At 42.2% G+C, this 24,734-nt stretch overlaps 1 protein-coding gene across 2 annotated transcripts in view; it reads left to right on the top strand.

The window, feature by feature from the left end:
* Window positions 1-24,734, top strand: part of SCAF8 (SR-related CTD associated factor 8) — a 112,035-nt gene that overhangs the window by 66,776 nt on the left and 20,525 nt on the right. For both annotated transcript variants that reach the window (XM_040350980.1, XM_040350981.1), the window contains 12 exons: window positions 1,193-1,276; window positions 2,096-2,140; window positions 5,866-6,027; window positions 8,600-8,753; window positions 9,737-9,867; window positions 10,931-11,098; window positions 13,886-13,959; window positions 16,389-16,527; window positions 19,307-19,447; window positions 20,132-20,241; window positions 22,218-22,411; window positions 22,524-22,624. In XM_040350980.1, coding sequence (XP_040206914.1) covers window positions 1,193-1,276; window positions 2,096-2,140; window positions 5,866-6,027; window positions 8,600-8,753; window positions 9,737-9,867; window positions 10,931-11,098; window positions 13,886-13,959; window positions 16,389-16,527; window positions 19,307-19,447; window positions 20,132-20,241; window positions 22,218-22,411; window positions 22,524-22,624 — 1,503 coding nt within the window. The remainder of the gene's footprint in view (window positions 1-1,192; window positions 1,277-2,095; window positions 2,141-5,865; window positions 6,028-8,599; window positions 8,754-9,736; window positions 9,868-10,930; window positions 11,099-13,885; window positions 13,960-16,388; window positions 16,528-19,306; window positions 19,448-20,131; window positions 20,242-22,217; window positions 22,412-22,523; window positions 22,625-24,734) is intronic.

Here is a 24,734-nt window from a genome sequence, read left to right as displayed (position 1 = left end):
ATTTTTTACTTTTTACCATAATATCCCCCAAAAATATCTAAAAAAAAATTTTTTCCCTCAGTTTAGGTCAATACGTATTCTTCTACATATTTTTCCGTCCCCGCTCTGTAACGAGCGACCGCGGGTGCCAGGCGGTGATCGCAACCGCCGGGCACACGCGCGGCAGTCAGGAGCGAGCGCCTGCTTCGCGCAGGGGAGCCGACCTGCCGCCGTAGAACTGCGGCGGCTAGTCGGCATGTAGTTAAATGTTAAAGGACTTATTCTGGCTGGTAATTAGAATCTTTAATATTTGCAAACAAAATGAGGATTTCCTATTTAGAATAATAAGCTGTCAGGTTAGTAAAACAGCGATATCAGAACTGATTCAATCATACAGTTTGTAGTGTACATAGTATTGCAAAACAATGGGATACAGGAATATTCCTAAACTTTGTTTTATCTCATGGTTACTGTGAAATTGTGTGAATGCATCAATCCAGTGCATGTTATCTTGGCTTGCAGAGCTTGGATTCATTGAATGAGTTTACCAAAAATGTAAATATTGCAAAATATACAGCCTCATGCTACATAACTGAGCTCCATTTTATGCTGAATAAACAAAATTATTAATGTATCTTAAAAAGAAAACTATCTTTAGATAGATTTTTACTCCAAAAGCATTTTATTAAAGTAAATTTGATAATCAAATCAGAATTTTTTAGCTTATTTTTTAAAAATCATTGATTTTTATCCACCTTGCTTTCAATTGTGTTTCGTTTTTTTTTTTACACACGTTTGACACATTTTTAATGTGTTTTTGTTGTGTTTTGCATTTTTTGTGTCTGTTGCCTTGTAGGAAAAACAGCAAAAACGCAATGGAAACACATAAAAAAAAATATGTGTTTCTGCTATGTTTTCATTGATGTCTATTGAACCAAAAACACAACAAGCTGCAGCAAAATAAGTGTCTGACCCTTTCCAAAGACAGCTTCATGTTTAATGGACTGTAGTGCGTTTCTACAAAACTGAAAGACGCATGTTAACCAGGCCTTACTATAACTTTAATTGTAGCCCAGTGAGCAGGAAGAGCAAGGATGTGTTCCTCCACTGACTCCTTTAACTGTGTGAAGTTTCTGAAAGCAGAACAATTGACTCCATATTCTTACAAAAGAATACTATTTTTTAATATTTTTGTTGTGTTTTTTTTTTACAGTTGTACTCGCTCAATGATTACAAGCCTCCCATCTCCAAGGCTAAAATGACACAGATCACCAAGTCTGCAATTAAAGCCTTAAAGGTAATAACACAACTGTTTTTTTGATCAGTTTTTTTTTATTATTTAAAAAGGCTGAAATAAAATCTCTAGTGCCTCCTATTATGCGCTGTAATTCTAGTTACTGTATTTTTCGCTCCATAAGACGCACCTAGGTTTAAGAGGAGGAAAAGCAGAAAAAAAAATTCTGGCCGCGGACCTGTGGGCCATGACCAGCTCCCAGTAGGACACACAGGCCAGCAAAACCCACAGACCATGGCCAGCTCCCAGCAGGATCCACAGTGTTGAGGGCTATTTTGAGGTTACTGGGTGGACACTGGGGCAGTGTTGATGGGATGTGGGTGTCAGGATCTCTCACCTCAGTGATAGCAGCTGTTAGTGCCAGCTCAGCAGGTCCTTGCATGGCCTCCTCCAGTCCTGGTGTCAAGGTGTGATGCTCATGTCCTGGGGTCAAGCAAAGTTGCAGCCTGAGCCATTCACGTTGGTCCCAAGTCCCGACTCAATGGCGCACCCTGCCTCCAAGATCCTGGGAGTTGTAGTTCCTTGGCTGTGCTGCGCTTCTTCTCCTCCCGCCAGGAGCTTGGGAGTTGTAGAGTGGACTACAACTCCCAGAATGCATCAGCGTGCGTCAGCTAGTTGGCGGCTGGCCGGCACAGCTGTGCCAACGGCCTGACTATTCTAACATGACCAACAGGGGTGCGTTGGAGTGCGTCTTATGGAGCGAAAAATATGGTACTTCTTACCTACTATACATCACTCTTATCTAACTTATACATAACCTGCTTATTGATGAAACATTAACATTATAAAGCGTTGACCAGTTTTCTTTTTTTCTTTTCACAGTTTTACAAGCATGTTGTTCAAAGTGTTGAGAAGTTTGTACAAAAGGTAATTTGTAGTTATTGTACACAGTTGCACACGCAATTTTCAGGATTTCAGTATGACTTGCTCTTAAGTGCCGGTTCACGATGGGAATCGCACAGGAACAAGCTGCGCATTCCTGTGCGATTCACATGCAGTTTAGTGCAGTGTGATTTCAGCTCATTCATTTTTAGTGGTCTGAAACCGCACTGCATTGCACCAGAAGTAGCGCACGTAGGGCTGCAACTAACTATTATTTTCATAATCTATTAGTTGGCCGATTATTGTTTCGATTAATCGGATAATAGCCTTAAAAAAAATATATATTTGCATTTTAATTTTTTTTGGGCAGATTACAAAACACAAATTGCCGCAAAAACACATTACATGCTTTTCTGCAGCATCTCCATTGAAGTATATTGAACCAAAAAAAAAAAAAATAGCACCGTTTTGCGTTAAAAAGTCCTTTCCAAATACGCAGCAGCTGAAAAAAAATCATGGATGTGAACGTGTCCCATAGGAAAACATGTAAATAACTGTAGTGTGTTTCTGCAAAAAGCACCAAAAAACAGAGGTGTGAACCCGGCCTGAGATGTTTAGTAACAAAAATAAGTACAAAAAGAGCAAATAATCGCTACTGTAAGGGGTTAATTTTTTTACTGTGAGACAGTGAAAGTAATATTTACAGTAGCGATTTGCTTTTTTGTACTATAAAGGGCTATTTTTTTTTTTTTTTTTTAACCCCATTATGTTACTGGCTGATTAATCGATTATGAAAATTGTAATCGATAAATTTCATAATCGATTAGTTGTTTCGGCCCTAAGCGCATGCAATGCTTTTGGAAACTCCCTGCAACCAGATTGCATGGTACTTCTGTACCATGCGATCTAGTGCAGACAAACACTATGTTTACGACCTGTGTTTGGGGTGTTATTAACTTGATGCCCGCTGCAGATCGCAACTGCGATGCTTTTTAAACGCAGTGCGGGAAACATGCACAGAGTGTGGGTTTCCCACACTGTGTTGCGTTGTGGATAGGGCCTTTAATGTCTGAGATTCATCTAAACCATAATTAAGCATTAAGATTCCTTTAACATATTTAGCATGTTGAAAACAAAGGTGTAAAAAAAGGCCTACAATACACCTCCCAGCGCCAAATGGCACTTATAGCAATAGGTACTATAGCGATCTACTCGGCTAAGAGTGAAAGCTATGAATGAACCAGACAGGCAAAAATTGCGGTGGTAATTAATCCTGACTATATGATAAACAAGAAAAATTAAAAGATTACAAATAAGCTGCTGTTAAAATAAATACGAGTATAGAAACACTATGATAAATAAAAACTTGTCAACATAATAATAATGTCCAAGCAATGATATCATAAACAGCGCTGATGTTGGTATTTAGATGTGACTTAAAGGTAGTTTTAAAGTTCAGACCAACTGCACATAATAAAATAGGAATAAATCCATTGCTAGAGTGTAGCGCATTAACAGGAAAGTCCGCAGGTGATATAGAATGAAGAATTGTCAGCAAGCACCATCCACCATCAACTCAAAACATCACCACGTGGGACAGACGATCCCCCTCTGGGGTACACACTCACCAGATGGATAATAAAAGTGGGCGTTGTACAGCTTCACAAAGGATGATACACTCTTCACAATGAGGGACAGAACCAACCTGTGAGGCTCGCCATCGGACAAAAGAAAACAGAAGAATGCATATAGCATAATTCCATTTAATATGTAAATGTCATGCAAAACCCCTCACAGATAAAGTCCCCACTTAAAATGCGCGTACTTGCATATAAATAAATGTGGGCGTATAATCACTGTCTCCTATGACCGGAGTATAAGTTGCACGGACCCTGTTGTAGGCAGTGGATAAACACTTCCTGGTTCCGGACTTCGGTGAAACGCACACGTCACTTCCTTACCGTCGTATAGGTCACACTCTGACGCGTTTCGTCATCAGACTTCGACAGAGGGCATCCTCTGTCGAAGTCTGATGACGAAACGCGTCAGGGCGTGACCTATACGACGCTAAGGAAGTGAAGAGTGTATCATCCTTTGTGAAGCTGTACAACGCCCACTTTTATTATACATCTGGTGAGTGTGTACCCCAGAGGGGGATCGTCTGTCCCACGTGGTGATGTTTTGAGTTGATGGTGGATGGTGCTTGCTGACAATTCTTCATTCTATATCACCTGCAGACTTTCCTGTTAATGCGCTACACTCTAGCAATGGAGTTATTCCTATTTTATTATGTGCAGTTGGTCTGAACTTTAAAACTACCTTTTAGTCACATCTAAATACCAACATCAGCGTTGTTTATAATATCATTGCTTGGACATTATTATTACGTTGCCAAGTTTTTATTTATCATAGTGTTTCTATATTTAGCATGTTGCCACCTGCGCAACACATATTTGCAGCAGAAAAAGGACGGACTTGATGTGGACTTGAGAATTATGGCTTGGAAAGTGTAAAATATTACATTTCTCCTTTTTGGGCTGCTCCGTCCTTGATTTGCTTCTGCTTTTTAGATCATAGTCATTTTCTACGACCCACCTTCAAAGACAGAGGCCCTGACTTTCTTTTGTATTTTTTGGCACAGGTTGGATTTCATTAGTTTATAATGATTGTAAGCTGTGCAGACCTTGGCATAGTAAGCCCTGGTTCACACTGCTGCGGGTTAGAAATCATGCAAGTTCAGTAGAACTCACACGATTTCAAACCGGCAATGCAGTACGACTTTGGGGGCGATTTGACAGACATCTGTGCGGGTTCATGCCTATTCAAATAGCCCCCAAAGTCGCCAAAAGCAGTAGAGAAACTACTTTTTTGGAATTGGTGTGGCGGAAGGTGCCTTGGTCTATGCCGTCAAATCGCATGCCTAATCGCCCAAATGTGAACGTGGGCTAAAGCAATCCCATACTATAAAGGGTTAGGTCATTGGTATTAGTTTTAATTTCAATTTGCACTAAAAAGCACCCTGGGTTCTGACACCCTGACACATTTTGTCTGTGACCTCTACTATCTATAGTAGTAGGGCAAAACTCCTATTCCATTATAAGTTCAGAATTTCTTTCTTTTCTGGTTCAGATTTAGTCCACATTCACACACTGAGGATTGGAAGTAACAGCCATACTCAATTGTTAGACCCCTTTCACACGGGGCGGAGCAGTAATGATCCGTCCCGTGCACCTCCGCTTGCTGAGCGGGGATCGCTCCGTTGATCCCCGCTGAGCCGGCGGATGACAGGGCTCTCCCCTATGGGGGATCGGATGAACACGGACTGTATGTCCGTGTTCACCCGATCCGATCCGCCAGACGGATGGAAAAGTAGGTTTTTCCTCCGTCACACTTTGGTGGATGGGAGCGGGTCGGATGTCAGCGGACATGTCACCGCTGACATCCGCGGCTCCATAGAGGAGCACAGAGCGCCCGTTCAGGTCCACCAAAAAAACTGGTAGGCGGACCTGAACGGGCCGCCAGTGTGAAAGAGCCCTTAATGTTTTTGTGGACTTTCATATTTCATATGTGCCAGCTGAGGTATGCAGGCATTACTTGTAAAGGAATTCACAGAAAGGACTAAATGTTTTTCATGGATATTGTGTCTCTGAAATTGCATTTAGGTTCATACAAACATGGCTTAATAGAGTTCCTCTTTAGCATTCATTTTCTCCTACCTATATGTTGCCTTTTTAGAGCATTTTTTTTACAAGCTTTATTTTGTTTTACAGTGTAAACCAGAATACAAAGTTCCTGGACTGTATGTTATTGACTCCATTGTTCGACAATCTAGGCATCAGTTTGGTCACGATAAGGATGTTTTTGCACCAAGGTTCAGCAATAACATAATCAACACTTTTCAGAACTTATATCGATGTCCTGTGGATGAAAAGGTATAGTATAGATGGAGATGCAGTTGTTTTTCACTTTTTTTTTTACATTAGACCAGCCTTTATCAACCATGAATTACCGGTATATGGGTTTCTTCAGAGGTTAATTTGATTTTGGACTATTGGACCTTTTTCATTATAAATAAATTGATACTTGTTAGTTGGTGGTGACTAGATGCCACATGTCATTAGGGTAATTTCCTAATTTGCTGCAGCAGAAATGTCTTCCTAATGTCTATTTAGGTGTGTGTCTCCACTAGGGATGAGCTTCGAGTTCGAGTCGAACTCATGTTCGAGTCGAACTCATGTTCGGTGAACAAAAAACAATTAGGGGTGTTCGCGGCAAATTCGAAAAGCTGCGGAACACCCTGTTAAAGTCTATGGGAGAAATCTAAAGTGCTAATTTTAAAGGCTAATATGCAAGTTATTGTCCTAAAAAAGTGTCTGGGGACCTGGGTCCTGTCCCAGGAAACATGTATCAATGCAAAAAAAAGTTATAAAAACGGTCGTTTTTTCGGGAGCAGTGAATTTAATAATGCTAAAAGTGAAACAATAAAAGTGAAATATTCCTTTAAATTTCGTACCTGGGGGGGGGGGGGGTGTAAAGTTAGCATGTGAAATATTGCATGTTTCCCGTACTTAGAACTGTCCCTGCACAAAGTGTAATTTCTGAAAGAAAAAAAGTCTTTTAAAACCGGACTTGCGGCTATAATAAATTGTCGGCTCTGGCAATTCAGAGCGAATTCGTTCATAAAAAAAAAAAATAGCGTGGGGGTCCCCCCAAATTCCATTACCAGGCCCTTCAGGTCTGGAATGGATATTAAGGGGAACCCCCGTTAATTTTAAAAAAAAATTATGTGGGGTTCCCCCCCCAAATATCCATTCCAGACCCTTCAGGTCTGGTGTGGATTTCAAGGGGAACTCCACCCCAAATTTAAAAAAAAAATGGCGTGGAGTTCCCCCAAAAATTCACACCAGACCCCTTATCCGAGCACGTTAACCTGGCCGGCCGCAGAAAAGAGGGGGGGACAGAGTGCGGCCCCCCCCTCTCCTGAACCGTACCAGGCCACATGCCCTCAACATGGGGAGGATGTCCCCATGTTGATGGGGACAAGGGCCTCATCCCCACAACCCTTGCCCGGTGGTTGTGGGGGTCTGCAGGCGGGGGGCTTATCAGAATCTGGAAGACCCCTTTAACAAAGGGGACCCCCAGATCCTGCCCCCCTATGTGAATTGGTAATGGGGTACATTGTACCCCTACCATTTGAAGCTGGGGTTAGAAGCTCATTGGTTTCTTTGCAGAAGTGAGCTTGATTTTGCGCATTCCATCTTTAGTAAATAAACCCCATTGTGTATTTTAAAGTGGGGTATGCCTGTACATGGTTTGGATTAGCCAACGCTGTAAGACATATAACAAGCTGACAGATAACTTTGCACACTGGACTTTACTTTTATCCAAAGTAAAACTTCAGATAAGAGGAAAGATAAAATACCGTATTTATCGCGGTATAAAGCGCTCCCGCGTATACCGCGCACCCCTAAAGTGGCCCCCAATCCTGTGGAAAAAAAGTTTTTTTGTACTTACGGTTTTGGTGTCTTGCGCGGCGTCCTTCTGCGGCTTTGGGTGTCCTCTTCGGCGGGTCCGGTGTCCTCTTAGGCGGGTCTGGCGTCCTTCTGCGGCGGGTCCGGTGTCCTCTTCGGCGGGTCCGGCGTCCTTCTGCGGCGGGTCCGGCGTCCTTCTGCGGCGGGTCCGGCGTCCTTCTGCGGCGGGTCCGGCGTCCTTCTGCGGCGGGTCCGGCGTCCTCTTCGGCGGGTCCGGCGTCCTTCTGCGGCGTCCTCGCGTCCTTCCCGCCACGAGTTTGAATACTGCGCCGGCATATACCGAGCGCAGTACACTCGTGAATCTTCGGGCAGGCTCGGCAACTGTCGCGCTGACATCCTGTACGTACAGGACGTCAGTGCGAGAGGCGCCGAGACTGCCCGAAGATTCACGAGTGTACTGCGCTCGGTATATGCCGGCGCAGTATTCAAACTCGTGGCGGGAAAGCGGGTATCGGCGTATATCGCGCACCCACGATTTTGCCCTGATTTTCAGGGCAAAATAGTACGCGGTATACGCCGATAAATACGGTACATATTGGTGGGCTGTACAGTGACTGATCACTGTAACAGCCAATCAGAGGCTATTGCAGCAATTGGGTGATTGGAAATCGGGCCTCCTGGTTCTTTATTGTTGGTACAAGACCCAGAGCTTTCGGTTAGAGCTCAGTCTCTGTGCTGGGAGCATCCTGTGCAGCGCACACTCGGCACAAACACGGCAGCCCATATATACAGACCCACTTCCGTGAAACCTCATATATGCGTGCACTCAGTGGGAAGGTCTTAACGGGGAAACTAAGTTGTAAGCATAACATATTGATATACGTCTAGAGATAATTATTTTGAAGTGTATGCAGATTCATATAAGATATGGTATGTAGGTAACTTGTACCATTAAACTTTTGGATAAATTAGATCTTGTTATGCATAATTCTGGTTACATGTTTAATCTGTATGACTTTCTATCTTTATACAGAGCAAGATTGTTAGAGTACTGAATCTGTGGCAGAAAAACAGTGTTTTCAAGAGTGAAATTATCCAGCCTCTTCTTGACATGGCTGCTGGTATTGCCCCACCTGTTGTCACACCTGTCTTTCCTAGTACTGCTGGAGCTTTTGGCAATACACCCGGTAAGCTCTTTTATCTAGTTGGTTACTTAAGGCTCCGTTCACATATGTTTGCAGTTCACCGGTTCAGGTACAATTTTTTTTACCTGAAAGCGCACCTGAACCGGACTGAAAAACACACAGGACTCTTTAAAAATGCACCGCGGCCGCCCTGCACATGTGTGAACCAGCAGCTTTGAAAAGGCTGCCGGTTCATATGTTATGCAAATAGAATGCGGTTCAAATCGCATCCGATTCACATATATGTGAACGGAGACTAAAGGGAAATTGAAAGGTTTTTTTGCCATTTGTTGTTAACTATTTAATGTTTGCAAACATTTGTCACACTGTTGGCTTTCTAGAATTGCATATTATATTTACCAGTATTTAAAATACACATGTTAAAAAAAAAAAAAAAGTTTGATCCTTGCCACAACCCCTCTCCCCTCTAAAGTCTGGTAGTGACACAGTCCTTCTCCTCCTCTGTATTCTCTATTAAGAATGTACAGTAAGGCCCCTTTCACATGTGCGGACCGTATGTCCGCATTTTCATCCATCCATTGTGGATGAAAACGGGACATACATTGGTCCCTATGTAATCACCCGCCTCCGCAAAGATCCGATTTTTCGGACGGAAGAAAATCTTATTTTTCTTCCGTCTATCGGATTGGATGAACACTGAAATACGGTCCGTGTTCATCCAATCCCCCCATAGGGGAGAGCGGAGGAAAGATAGGACGGTCCCTGCACAGTGTGCGGGGACCGCCTTGTCAGCTGACGGCTCAGCAGGGATTTTACGGAGGGTCCCCGCTGAGCAAAGCGGACACACGGAGGCGGATCATTACTGTTCCGCCCCGTGTGAAAGGGCCCTTGATATAAAAAGTTCTGCTCACAAAACAATACCTCTACGAAGACTGTAAATTAAAATAAAAATCTGTTTACTTTTCACTCTATGGTTTTAAAATGTATAAAGCATGACTGTAATAAAAATATGATTTTCTTTCCAGGCACGCCAGCTACTCCAGTTACTCCCGCAAATGCTTCTCAAAGCACGCCCGACCCATGGCTTGCTCAGATAACCAGTACAGACACCCTAGCCGCAGTGGCTCAAATACTACAAAGCCCTCAGGGGCAACAGGTATGGTTTAACTATTTCTTTCAATATAAAACAAAACTTGTTGCAATATTTATTGAAAGTTTGATTGCTTTAATAAGCTGATATTTTACATATTGGTTTTTGTAAGGATTCTAAAAATATTTAGTTTGTTCTATACACATGTTCTAAAAACGCAAATATTAATTGACACAATTTCCTGCAATCAATATTCAACAACATGTTATGAAACGTATTTAGATACAGGAGGTTTTGTAAATTCCAATAAAGGATTTCATAGTGGGTAATGTGATTTATTGTGGAATATAACTTATATGTCACTAAGGAAGTCGTCAACTAAAGTCTACATTGCTTGTACACAGGTCAGAGTACTCCCTTCTTTTGAGCCTATAATTTAAATCATCTCCAGTTGTAAAGCTTTACAACAAGATTAAGGATCTCGTGCTTAAGGGGCGTTTGGCCCATGCATTGTGAAAGAACAGTGTTTATCGGCGCAAGGAATACACATGGGCAGTGTTCAGTTTGCTACCAGTAGCCTATGAAAATCAATAACAGACTGAAATACGCCACGGCTGGACCAGGGGGGGACTGATGTTTAGGGCCATATGTCTTCATGGATGTATGCCAGGCATGTCCAAAGTCCAACTTGCGGGCCAATTGCGGCCCATGTTCCAATCTAATACGGTCCCCCTGGTCATTTGGATATATATATCTTTTGTGGCCATATATCGTATTTATCGATGCTGCCTCGGAGGGGACAGGGATTCGTGACGGTGACGCTCTGAGACGTTCGGAGCTGCTCAAAAATAGTTTCCGAGTGCATCTGAGCGGTCTCCGAGTCTCTCCGACCCCCCCCCCCACCTCTGGCCACATGCAATATTGCATGCAATAAAAGTCAATGTGGAATACATTATCTTCGTTTCTATTGACTTCTATGGGAAAACTCGCTTTGGTATGCGAGTGCTTTGGATTACAAGCATTCCCCCACATGTATCAAAAACCCCATGCCATTTAGATAATTCTAAGCAATTTTTACTTTTTAATACAATCCTGGTATTTACATATTTGCATTTTTGTCATCTTACAGCTTCAGCACTTGGTTCAGTCTTTGCATGTACAGCAACAAAAGCCTCAGCCATCACTTCTCCAAGCACTAGATGCAGGACTTGTGGTTCAGTTGCAAGCACTTACTGCTCAACTTACAGCTGCAGCTACCGCAACAAACCCTTTGGAGCACAGTGTATCACTGAGTAAGGTACGTTTCACATTGTTTTTTTCTGTTAAAGTGACACTAAACGGGTTTAAAAATAAACATTTCTATTCAAGTATGTATTCCTTACTCAAAAAGCAACTTATTTTACTCTGAGACTGGTACAAGTCTACAGATTCCTTTTTTTTGTTTTTTTTTCTGCTGCTGTGATCCAACTTCCTGTTGGAGGGTGGCTACCCTGTTTCTCCAAAAATAAGCCCTACCCCAAAAATAAGACCTAGCGTGAGTTTCTGGGATGGCTGCAATATAAGCCCTACCCCAAAAATAAGCCCTAGTTAAAGTCCTTGTAAAAACATGTAATCCGTTCTGTAAAAAGATTATATAATGTGCAGTGTGTCCCCCTTTTGTAACTTTATTGTGGAAAATACCTTATTTACAGCACTGCTGGGCGCTCACGTGACCCGCCGGAGCTCTTCTCCTCTCCTCCCGGCTGATGTCAGCTGTTTTTTTTGTTCAATAAAACTTTATTAAGCCCCTACCCATTGCAGTACTCAGAGTGGGGCTGACGTCATTGGGGATCTTGGCCCCTCCCTCTGCAGTATTTGGAGTAGGGAAGAAGAGCTCCAGCGGCTCACGTGAGCGGCAAGCGGCACTGTAAGTAAGGTATTTTCCACAATAATGTTACACAAGGAGACACACTGCACATGATATTATCTTTTTACAGAACGGATTACATTATTTTATAAGTTCTTGAAACAAAGGTTTATTTTTGGGATTACAGAATTTCACAATGCTGACTCCAGAGCTGACAGGGGGAGAAACTTTTGTGTACATACCATAAATAAATAAGACATCCCCTGAAAATAAGCCCTAGTGTGTTTTTTGTAGCCAGAATTAATATAAGACCCGGTCTTATTTTCGGGGAAACACGGTATGTTTCTCCCCCCCCCCCCCCATGGTCCCCCTGTATGTAGGAACATAGCCATCCTCTCTTGCTCACTCCTAACATGGATCAGAAACTGTGGAATATATAGTGTTCACAGTGCACATGACTGCAACAGACATGTACTGCTCATTCCAAACAGACACAAGTGGAAGAAAAAGCAGAGGTTTGGGAGCTTGTGGAGGATGTTACAAAGAGGTAGAAAAATACAGTAATGCCCCGTACAAACACAGTCGGACTTTTGACCGGCCAAAATCGTATAAGAATTCCATCGGAGTAAAAGAGAACATGTTCTTTACCTAAACTCTGACGGTATTCCTCTGAATTTACAATAAAAAAAGTCAGATGGGACATACACATGGTCGGATTTTCCGATGGAAAAAGTCCATAAATTGATTTATAAAAAAATTGTTTACAGGGCCATGAAGTAATGGATGTGTATAGATTAGAGAATCATTTAAACTCTTTAATTTGGATTAGAAAGCCTCATGTTATAGTTGTGAACATATGGTCTTAAAAGAAACCTCTTTGCTCATGTATGGCAATGTTAAAGACTGAATTATTTCCTCCCTCCCTCCCTCCCAAGTAGCATGTTCCCACTTCATGCTTCCCTGCTGCTCTATTTAGTCATTCTGACTGGGAAATGTGTAAAGTCATACACTACTAGAATTTTGTTTCTGGAACATTCCATCAATTTTGTAATAAATGGTGGGGTCAGTCCACGTTGATTTTTGACCACAGTGATGGGGAAATTCAAACAAATGGAATTTTCTCTCTAGCTAATTTCTGTTTTTGTTTTGGAAAGTCCATTTACTCCAAAATCGAATGTTAAAAGCAAACATTATTTGAAGTACTTCTGAACTACGTTAGTTATCGAATATATAGATTCGAATTTTCGTACCAATGGTTGTATGAACGGTCATTTTGAAAATCTGCTAGCGTATGGCCTGCTCAAAGTGATATTAAAGGCATTTTTTTTCCTAGATAACAAACATGTCTTACTTGCCTGCTCTATACAGTGGTTTTGCACAGAGCAGCCCCAATCTTCCTCTTCTCGGGTCACCCGCCAGATCTCCTGGCCCCTCCATCCTCCGGAGCTGCTGCTCTGGTTGTATGTTCACACACAGAGCCATGGCTCAGCCTCTCTCCCTCTCTCTCTCTCTCTCTCTCCTCATTGGCTCACTGGCTGTGATTGACAGCAACGGTAGCCAATGGCTCCCACTGCTATCTCGACCAATGAGGATTGGGAGCCCCCGGAGAACCGAGGCTCTCGTGCACATCGCTGGTTTACAGTGGGGGGGCTGCTGCACTAAGAACTACTTTAAGTTTCACACTGACTTTATGGTGCGGGCTATAGACTGCTTTCTTGGCCCCTTGTAACTGTGCTGGATCATTTAGGAGAAGGTCACATGCTGACCCCGTACTCCCAAGTGCTGGGTAGTTCACTTTGACCCTGGCAGCCAAATGGAGCAGTATATGCTGCTAGGTGACTAAATTACTTATTTTTAGCCTTGCATAAGCCAAGTTGAAATTCCTTTTAAATGTAGGTGCTGAAGCTAGCCATGCCTTTGTTAACTTAAGTCCAGCATGACCATATGCTCCCTTCTGTAGAGTGCCACAAACTTACAAGGAGCTAATTAGTGACCCTGCCACCACAAAAAAACGAGGCACTCCCCCCACCACACGCAATACAGAAGTGTGGAATATCTGCAGCGGACGGGGGAACACTAAAGCGGCAACATTTAAGGACCCTGGAAAGAGCCTGTTCTTTTACAGGGCTGGTATTTTTGTGGAAGTGACTTGTGGTGACAGGGTAATTTTAGCACTCAGTGACATCTATACTAAAAATGATCACATGTGTACACATAACTAATTCTTTCTGTTCTCAGAAACTAATGGATAGGTTTGATTTTGGGGAAGACGCGGTCCAGAATGAAGAGACAAAAAAGGAGGCATCATCAATGTAAGTATTTGTTCTGATATATATTATTGCATTGATATTGTACACATTTGTAGTAATTTATTTTTGGTGGTGGCTTACTGGACCAGGAGTTTACTGTAAAACATTTTCATTGAATGTTTTTAAAGCAGTTGTATGCCCTAAAAATGTAATAAATAAATCTGCAAGGCAAAGGCATAATGAGCTAGTATGGACCGCATGCATGCAGGAGTACTCATTCCAGCAAAGTCTGGCAGCATCCGCCGGACCTTCAGAGCGTGAATATCTAAACCATACAGCTTTAGGAGATATTCATTTTACCTACCGGTAAGCCTTATTGTAGGCTTAACGGTAGGTAAAAATGTGCAAGCTTGGGTATACAACCTCAAGTATTCTTCACAATATATTGGAAGGGATTAAAGCAGCACAGAAAAAGTGGATCCCACCATCTAGTGGTCATAAGTAATACTGCACCAATTGAATATACTTCTGAAAAAGGTTGCAGATGCATTTTATTTCTCATTTCTATGTAGTGCTAATATACCGTACTGTGCAGGGTACAAAGAATTGTTCACACCAGTCTTAGTAAGCACAGTAATACACTTTTTTCACGGTAGCAGTCATAACATGGTTCTTGTAGATTCAATATTTAATAATTTATACATTTAGTATGAAAATATTTAAAAATATTTTTTTTTTGTATAACTTTCTATTAGTTATGTTCATAAGGGCAGCCATATTTGCACATTTTATTTATGCAGGCTCTGCTTTCTGTGACAGTGGTTGCTCTTTTTGAAAAAGAAAAGCTGGTTATACACTTGTTGATTCTTTCAGGCTGAACAAAAGAAAATATAACAGATTCCTCCATCCACACTGCATAGCTTGGATGGTCCCATCTCTCACTGTGGCTATTGTCATTTTACAGCTGACCACACAAGTTGCCAAAATACCCAAGCTGTCTACATCTGGTGCTGTTCGGCCGAAGATTTTCCATCTGGCACATTTGATTTTTTTTTTTTTCGAGGGGTGTCGGGCAGGAGGTGGCTGACAGGGCCATCCACTGGACAATATAGAAGTTATACTTTAAAGTGTTTGTAAAGGATTTTTTTCCCTAAAATAAAACATAATACCTTCCTGCTCTTCCTGCTGAGTATTCGCTTACCTCCTCTTCTGGAGTCTGCCACCCGCCATCCTCTGCATGCCCCCTCAGCAAGTTGGCCTTCTAAGGGAGGACCCATGTACATGATCCCAAGCCGTGCTGTGTGCGTCCATAGACGCGAATCTATGCCACACTCCTCGTCCACGCTCCCTCTTCAAATTGTTTTATTAAAAGCAGCTACTGCCTGTGTCTCCTGAGTGATAAGAGAGAGCAGCAGTGCTGGAACCTCGGGACTTAACTGGAGCATGAGAGGAGACGGGTAAGAGTTCAGGGGCAAGGTGATTGAACAGGCCCTTTAGGCCCTTTCATACTGACAGATGGATCGGGTCCACCTGTCAGTTTTTCAGGCTAACCCAATCGGACCATCCATTACTCTCTATGGAACGGTGGATTGACACCCGCTGGCATCCAATCCTATCCGCTAAAAACAGAGGGGTGGGGATTCATTCCCCATCCATGTATTGGATCGGATGACAGTCGGATGGAAATCGACAAGTAGTTTGTTTCCATCTGACCGCCCCTTAGAGAACAACAGACTATGCAGAGTGGACAAGGACCTACCATCTGCATACTCAGCAGGGATCAGCGGAGAGATCCCTTGCTTCGCAGGCGAATCCGCTTGATGGAGTCCGCTCTGTCTGAAAGGGGCCTAAGTGAGACTTATGCCGCGTACACACGATAATTTTTCAGCACAAAAAAAACGTAGTTTTTAAAAAATGTAATTTAAAATGATTGTGTGTGGGCTTCACATCATTTTTCGAACATGCTGCATTTTTTAACGTTTTAAACAATGTAGTTCGTCATCCGCATGGAACTTCCCCTTTATAGTGCCGCTGTACGTCGCCGCGCTTTGCTAGAGCATTTTTTAAAAACTATGGTGTGTGGGCAACGTCATTTTAATGATGAAGTTGGAAAAACTTTTTTTTTTCTACATGCCGAAAAACGTTATTTTTCTTAATGCCGAAAAATGATCGTGTGTACGCGGCATTACTTTTAGCTTAATACATTAAGGTAAAAAAAAAAATTGACTTTAAAATCACTTTAAGCAGATATGCAGAATAATTGGAGTAGCTAATCTGGCTAATATTCAAATCCCCATATGAATAAAGTAAGTGTAAGTATAAAAGCCAGATCAGGATAAACCCTGCAATAACGTAAAATGATATGCTCACTAAAATACATTGTCATTTACCTTTGATTTGATTACATTTACACGCTGTGGAACATAGCTGGTAGATGTCTTGATATTCATGTTTTGTTTTTATTTAACCAAACGTTTCTAATATATTTTCAGGTCTCAGGAGTCTGTGAATAACTCTCTTTTCCATCAAATTGCGGAACATTTGCAGCATCAGCAAAATCTTGAACAATTCCGCCAGCAATTTTTGGAGCAGCAACAACAACAACAACAACAACAACAACATACTCCAAAGGTGACTATTACGATGTTCTGTTTTTCACATTGAAAACACACGATGTGAAATTGCAAAGGGGGAGGGGAACTTGCTAAAACTGGTGCAGACAGACTGTGGGGCAAGCTATCCATAGTAACCAATCGGCTACTCCAGTTTTCCCCTCATTGTGAATTGAAAATCAGTTTTATGTTAGAAAAAAATGTGAACAGACTGTGTAAAATGTTGCAGAACTTTTCTGGTCCTATAAAGAAGAAAAACGGTAAGTGATGCTGTCCTGACTTTGTTGCATGTGGTAAGATAATATGGATTTAAGGGCTGTGAAGGTAAAGAGGGAGAAAAATAAATGTAATGTTTTGTACTTTTCCATTATATGGATGTCATTCATCTTGTTTTATGACTAAGAGGGACAAAGTACATTGGTCTTGTATTGGGCTTTGCTGATTGGGCACTGTGAAATCGGCTAGTGGTAAATCCCTGTCCCTGGGAACAGTAAGGAGCGAGGGAGTTGGAGAACCTGTCACCGCTTACTACAGTCTGATGGACAAATATTGTTGTCATGGTTCCCACGGTCTAATAAATATTCCAATCGCACACCTTCCTGGGGAAACGGCTCATGAATACAAAAATGGGTGCTGAAGCGATCACCAGCTGAGTACTGGAACAATCAACCACATGAACCTATTCGCCAGCACACCAGGGATCGTATATAACGTCCAAAAAGTTTTAATGCAAAAAAAACATCACAAGAAGTGCAACGTTTCGAGGCCACATAGGACCTCTTCGTCAGGCATCACTTGCCTGACGAAGAGGTCCTATGTGGCCTCGAAATGCTGCACTTCTTGTGATGTTTTTTGTGCATTAAAACTTTTTGGACGTTATACAGGTCATTCTCAAAAAATTAGCATATTGTGATAAAGTTCATTATTTTCTGTAATGTACTGATAAACATTAGACTTTCATATATTTTAGATTCATTACACACAACTGAAGTAGTTCAAGCCTTTTATTGTTTTAATATTGATGATTTTGGCATACAGCTCATGAAAACCCAAAATTCCTATCTCAAAAAATTAGCATATTTCATCCGGCCAATAAAAGAAAAGTGTTTTTAATAAAAAAAAAAGTCAACCTTCAAATAATTATGTTCAGTTATGCACTCAATACTTGGTCGGGAATCCTTTTGCAGAAATGACTGCTTCAATGCGGCGTGGCATGGAGGCAATCAGCCTGTGGCACTGCTGAGGTGTTATGGAGGCCCAGGATGCTTCGGTAGCGGCCTTCAGCTCATCCAGAGTGTTGGGTCTTGCGTCTCTCAACTTTCTCTTCCCAATATCACACAGATTCTCTATGGGGGTCAGGAGAGTTGGCAGGCCAATTGAGCACAGTAATACCATGGTCAGTAAACCATTTACCAGTGGTTTTGGCAGTGTGAGCAGGTTCCAGGTTGTGCTGAAAAATGAAATCTTCATCTCCATAAAGCTTTTCAGCAGATGGAAGCATGAAGTGCTCCAAAATCTCCTGATAGCTAGCTGCATTCACCCTGCCCTTGATAAAACACAGTGGACCAACACCAGCAGCTGACATGGCACCCCAGACCATCACTGACTGTGGGTACTTGACACTGGACTTCAGGCATTTTGGCATTTCCCTCTCCCCAGTCTTCCTCCAGACTCTGGCACCTTGATTACCGAATGACATGCAAAATTTGCTTTCATCCGAAAAAAGTACTTTGGACCACTGAGCAACAGTCCAGTGTTGCTTCTCTGTAGCCCAGGTCAGGCGCTTCTGCCGCTGTTTCTGGTTCAAAAGTGGCTTGACCTGGGGAATGTGGCACCTGTAGCCCATTTCCTGCACACGCCTGTACACGGTGGCTCTGGATGTTTCTACTCCAGACTCAGTCCACTGCTTCCGCAGGTCCCCCAAGGTCTGGAATCGGTCCTTCTCCACAATCTTCCTCAGGGTCCGGTCACCTCTTCTCGTTGTGCAGCGTTTTCTGCCACACTTTTTCCTTCCCACAGACTTCCCACTGAGGTGCCTTGATACAGCACTCTGGGAACAGCCTATTCGTTCAGAAATTTCTTTCTGTGTCTTACTCTCTTGCTTGAGGGTGTCAATGATGGCCTTCTGGACAGCAGTCAGGTCGGCAGTCTTACCCATGATTGAGGTTTGGAGTAATGAACCAGGCTGGGAGTTTTTAAAAGCCTCAGGAATCTTTTGCAGGTGTTTAAGTTAATTAGTTGATTCAGATGATTAGGTTAAGAGCTCGTTTAGAGAACCTTTTCATGATATGCTAATTTTTTGAGATAGGAATTTTGGGTTTTCATGAGCTGTATGCCAAAATCATCCATATTAAAACAATAAAAGGCTTGAACTACTTCAGTTGTGTGTAATGAATATAAAATATATGAAAGTCTAATGTTTATCAGTACATTACAGAAAATAATGAACTTTATCACAATATGCTAATTTTTTGAGAATGACCTGTATACGATCCGTGGTGTGCTGGCGAATATGTTCATATGGTTCCCACAGTAACTTTGTGGCTAATGATGTCCCCTGAATTTCCCCATAATCCACAAACCTCCCAAATTTGCAAGTTGCAGAAAAGAAAATTGCTAAATTCCCCCATCAACACTGCCAGGATAACACAGTGATTATTGCTTGTGGCTATAAATGGTTCAAATCTTAGCTGGTCCCTGCTAAACCATCCTAGATTCTAATGATCTATGGCCTCCTTAGGCCCCATTGCAGTAAGTCATATTTTTTAAGTCATTGTTTGATTGCTGTGACCTTATAGGTTCTCCAGGTAGCTGTTCAGGAAACCCAGGAAATGATGTCTGAATCGGAAAACTCTGCTACACCATCCCAGGATGACAGCCAGCAAGCATTTTTAGAGAAAGAGCTGCCTCATCATAATTCACAAAATATACAGCAAGAGGTATTGTTTTCAACATTTATTGGAGCCTTAAATACTTGTTGCCCAGACTAAAATACCATCCAAACAACCAAATAGATGTTATATCACTGCAATCAAGGCTACTCATTTAGAACAAAATTGGTTTCACAGATTTTTTTTTGTGTAGTCTTTGAGCTTGGTAATGTGCTTTTGGGATCTTGAAGGAAAAAAGATACTTGGGATATTTTAATTGATGGAGGATGGTACTCAGATTAAAGCCTACTAAACCTGTAGCAACTATGTTACACCTGTGTTTAGGGTGTGAAATGCTGCTAAGTGTGCAAGCAACTGTCAAATTTGAAATTGACGGAAGCATTCAGTCACAAAGATTTGTACAATAACTGCAAGTCTTGTCTGACACCATGGCAGACAGACTTGAAGTTCTCAATTAAATACAATTGTTGTAATCACCACACTTGTAGCCCATTGACAGTTCCTCCAGCTCTCTAACTGAAAGCCCACACAGAGGTACAGTCAGAGAGCTGGAGGAAGAATTTGCAGGAGCCTGGCTGGCATTGCAGGTTTCTGTGAAAACCTGCATTTTTTTCCCACCTGCAAAAATATGATTTTTTCTTTTTTCATAAAGGTGAACTTAGCCTTTAATTCCATGTCTGGTAAAGATATCCAATTTATAAATATATATGCATTTAATTGTTTCTTTTTAAGGATATGGATATTGATGAAATACAAGATGTAACTGAGGAGATGTTTGAAAAGGAAGAAAAGAAGATTGTAAAAGATGAAAAGCCAAGGACACGTTCCAAATCACGATCAAGGTTTCATACTTTACCTCATTACACCATAGAAATCAGAGTATTTGGATAAATTTTGTCTTAAAAAATAAGAGCTTGGAATGACAGTAGTAGGTAAAAAAAAGTTCTCTGTGCATTCATTGGAGAACACAATTAACTTATCCTAATCATACAGGACATAGGCAGAATATGCAAACACCGTGGGTTTTAGGGGGGAACCTTCATGTGATTGGACACTGGCAAAGCTTTAAAGAACACACCCTCCCCCGATGCAGAGGCATCGGGGGACAGCTACATCCACCTAGCTATGTATGAAACTGCAAAATAAATAAATAAATGCCCTTCTCTTTTAAATGGGGGATTGTGGGTGTGGACATCCTGTCATAGTCTCCAGATTCAGCAACAAACTGCCTCTTGTTTTTGCCAGAACCAGGGATCCTCTGCCTCAAGCCTCAGATGCCTTGATAATAATACCCTGGTCTCAGTTCAGGCTAAGTCACGCCTCCCCTCCAGTGCAAATGTTGTCTGCTCAAGAAAATAGAGCAAGAGAAGAGAACAGGGATTCAAATTAGTTCCAGAGATTACTTTGTACCCCACACTCTGGCCTTCGTACAATCAGGTCTTAACCAGAAAATCAAATACAACAGAATGACCCTTTGTCCTGCCAATCCCAAACTGATATTACTTGTGCAACCCCCCCCCCCTCCCAATTCTTACAGCTGCTGTGCACTTATATGTTGTTCTCATACATATAACCAAATGTGATTAAAAAAATAAGCCAGAAGTGCTAACAAATAATAATTATTAATAATATACAGGATGATTATTATTATTAGATATTTATATAACGCCAACAGTTTGCGCAGAGCTTTACAATATAAGGGGGGAACAGTACAGTTACAATACCGTTTGATACAGAAGGAATATGAGGGCCCTGCTCGTGAAGCTTACATATAAATCACAAAATACATCAAACATCAAATTGATTCCATCTGACGTACTACATTTTCTCATAACTGCTAAAAGTCTCCTTATAATAATTACATTTGTGATGTGAGCTTCAACCAATAGTTGGCATCCCCTACTAATCCACTTTCAGACTGGCCATAGCGTTAGGTTTGCTTCCTAATGATGGGGAACAAGGGCAACTGGAATCGGGGTTGGAAGTCTGCCCCCTGGAGTATAGCCATTCAATCTTGTACTCTCATAGACTTCAACCATTGCCGCTTCAATGGACGTAGTGTGCATACGTTTTAAGTTGGAACTGCTTTCCGATCATGAGCTAACCAGTATGGAAGATCTCAAAATCCAAGACGCCCACTAAGGCATTTCCAGTTTAACCGCTAGTATACAGACAGACACTTCAGAACTTTGAGCAGATCCTTAACATTAAGAAATCTGCAATGGAACCCACCCATCTCTTGGGGTACCTGGGCCTAGTCTTGGGGCGTGACCCAGGCTTGGGTATCTCACATTTCAACTCTCCTCTCCTAAAGGCTCTCATCAGTCTGTTTTTGCATAAGAGTTCTGGCCTTTGATGGTAGCCTCCTTTTGAGTCAATTAAGTTTACCCAGTTTCATTCTAGGCCCTGCAGTTCTGTATTCTAACTGCATTGGACAAACTGCCCCAGCCCCTGGATCACCCAATTTGCCTGTCCTCTGAGGCAGGGTTCTTTCTGACCTGGTGGCTGACCAGTGCTTGGCTCAGGGAAGTAATTTCTCCCATTAACCTGGACTGTTGTTACTGTCTGTCAACCTGGGGAGTAGTCCTTGACCTGGCATTTTTCTTTATTACTTGCAACAAAACTGGAATTGCCTGGAAGCCGGAGAGATTATATGGGCTGTCCGAAGTTCTGTTTGCCAGTGTCCAGTCACCTGAAGGTAGCTGCATACATCCCAGTGTCTGTGACTAATGGAGTTGGTATCCTGTACTGTACTTTCAAGAAAAGTATTTTACAGGTAAGTAATAAATCCCTTTATTTCTATTTTTACTCCAAAAAGATCACCTAGGAAAAGACGTTCAAGATCTCGATCTGGATCAAGGAAGCGCAAGCACAGAAAACGTTCTCGATCAAAGTCGAGAGAAAGAAAACGAAAGACCTCACGCTCATATTCAAGTGAGAGGAGGGCTCGAGAACGTGAAAAAGAGCGCCAGAAAAAGGGTTTGCCTCCTATTCGGTCCAAAACTCTAAGTGGTATGCATACAATTTTTTTTTTTATTTACTCTGTACGGTATTTTGGGATGTAGTTCCATGCAGTTGTAAATTTCAATTTTATTTTTAAACACGTGTTTTTAACCATTCGCAGTGTGCAGTACTACACTCTGGGTTGGACAGGTTGACAAAAAGGCAACACAACAAGATTTGACTAATGTGTTTGAAGAGTTTGGACAGATTGAATCTATTAATGTAAGTAAACACTTTCAAGTTTAGAACTATTGTTTTGACTGTAGATGGTTATAGGTTTGACCAAGAATGAAGTGCATTGTTTGCTTATCATTGATCCTGTTGTTAGACTACAGTGACCTACCACAATCGTCTTTCCAAATGAGCTTCTGTGTTTAGCATCACTCCCACAATCATATTGGCGCTCTAAAATTTTCAAAGAAACGTGAATGATCTACTCCTGCTAGCACAATGGTTTTCTTATAGAGACAATCAGCGGAGCTCATTAAGCACCTGATTGCTGCAAGTAGTGCTTAAATTGACAACATCACTGGTATGGTTTGCCCAACATATTTCTTCTGTTAGCCTTTCTAAACAATGTCATATTGCATTCATGGCAATTGTGTGTCTGCCTATGGAATCTATTGATTACAAAATTTGATGTTAAAATGGGGGGGGGGTTTACATTTTTTTGTAACTGTAACGGTTCGGTTCCAGGTTCGGGTCTCTCAAAATGCGATGGCATCTTGGGAGACCCTGTGAAAGTGTGTCCTAGTCTGTGAAAGGTTGTACCAATGCTAAAACTGCACTAGTGTGTGGTAGCGTTCAAAACATTCACAAATGCAAAGACCAGGATTGTCAGGACAACGTGGACAATAACGGGCGTCACGCCTATATCCGCGCTTTCAAAATAGGATACATTAAGGTGAAAAAAACATGAAGGTTTACAACCCCGTTAATCACCATGTAGGAAGATACACTATATTACCAAAAGTATTGGGACACCTTTACACACAAACTTTAATGGCACCCCAGAATTAGTTAAAGGGGTTGTAAAGCTTACTTTTTTTTTTTTTAACCACTTCCCGCCCTATTACAAAACGATGGCGGCACAGTGGTTTCAATAACCTGACCCGACGTCTTCAGGATATTGAGCTGCTGCGGGCCCCTGGGGGCGCGCATCGCGGCGATCGTTGTTGCAGGGTGTCAGTCTGACACCCCACAACACCAATCTAGGTAAAGAGTCTCTGACGGAGACTCTTTACCACGTGATCAGCCGTGTCCAATCATGGCTGATCACGATGTAAACAAGAAGAGTCGGTTATCGGCTTTTCCTCACTCGCGTCTGTCAGCTCTATTTGTGGGAACAAAATGATACAAATTTAATTTGGGTACAGTGTAGCAGGACCGCGCAATTGTCATTCAAAATGCAACAGCGCTGAAAATTGGTCTGGGCAGGAAGGTGTATAAGTGCCCGGTATGGAAGTGGCTAATAACAAACATGTTATACTTGCCTCCACTGTGCAGCTCGTTTTGCACAGAGTGGCCCCGATCCACGTCTTCTGGGGTCCCTCGGCAGCTGTCTCGGCTCATCTTTGCTTCTGGTAAAGCCCCCCCCCCCCCCCCCCGAGAAGATCTCTCCCAAGGGGGTTACCTTGCGGGCACGCTCCCGATTCCTGTATCTGGCATCCATACCCGCAGACTACAGGACTTGGCCCCACTCTAACGTCATTGGAGTTGATTGACAGCAGTGTGAGCCAATGGCTGTGCTGCTATTAATCTATCCAATAAAGAGCCCAGAAGACCGGGCCTAGATCAATCGCGTCCTCGACACAGGACTTTTGAGGGCTCAGGTAAGTAATCCAGGGGGCTGGGGGGCCGGTAATTATCGGATGTTTTTTCACCTTAATGCATAAGATGCATTAAGGTGAAAAAACATGAAGGTTTACAACCCCTTTAATCACCATGTAGGAAGATACACTATTTTACCAAAAGTATTGGGACACCTTTACACACGCACCCCAGAATTGGTCCATAGGGTTCAATATTGAGTTGGCCCACCCTTTGCAGCTATAACAACTTAAACTCTTCTGGGAAGGTTGTCCACAAGGTTTAGGAGTATGTCTATGAGAATGTTGACCATTCTTCCGGAACCGCATTTGTGAGGTCAGGCACTGAAGTTGATCGAGAAGGCCTGGCTTATAGTCTACGCTTTAATTCATTCCAAAGGTGTTCTATTGGATTGAGGCCAGGACTCTGTGCAGGCCAGTCATGTTCCTCCACCCCAAACTTGCTCATTTATATCTTCATGGACCTTGCTTTGTGCACTGGACCATCCCCAAACTGTTCCCAC

Source organism: Rana temporaria, chromosome 4 (genome assembly GCF_905171775.1).
Source record: "Rana temporaria chromosome 4, aRanTem1.1, whole genome shotgun sequence".
In the NCBI taxonomy this organism is placed as follows: Eukaryota; Metazoa; Chordata; class Amphibia; order Anura; family Ranidae; genus Rana; species Rana temporaria.
The sequence above is the reverse complement of the archived record's forward strand: the minus strand, read 5'-3'. Positions and strand labels throughout refer to the sequence as shown.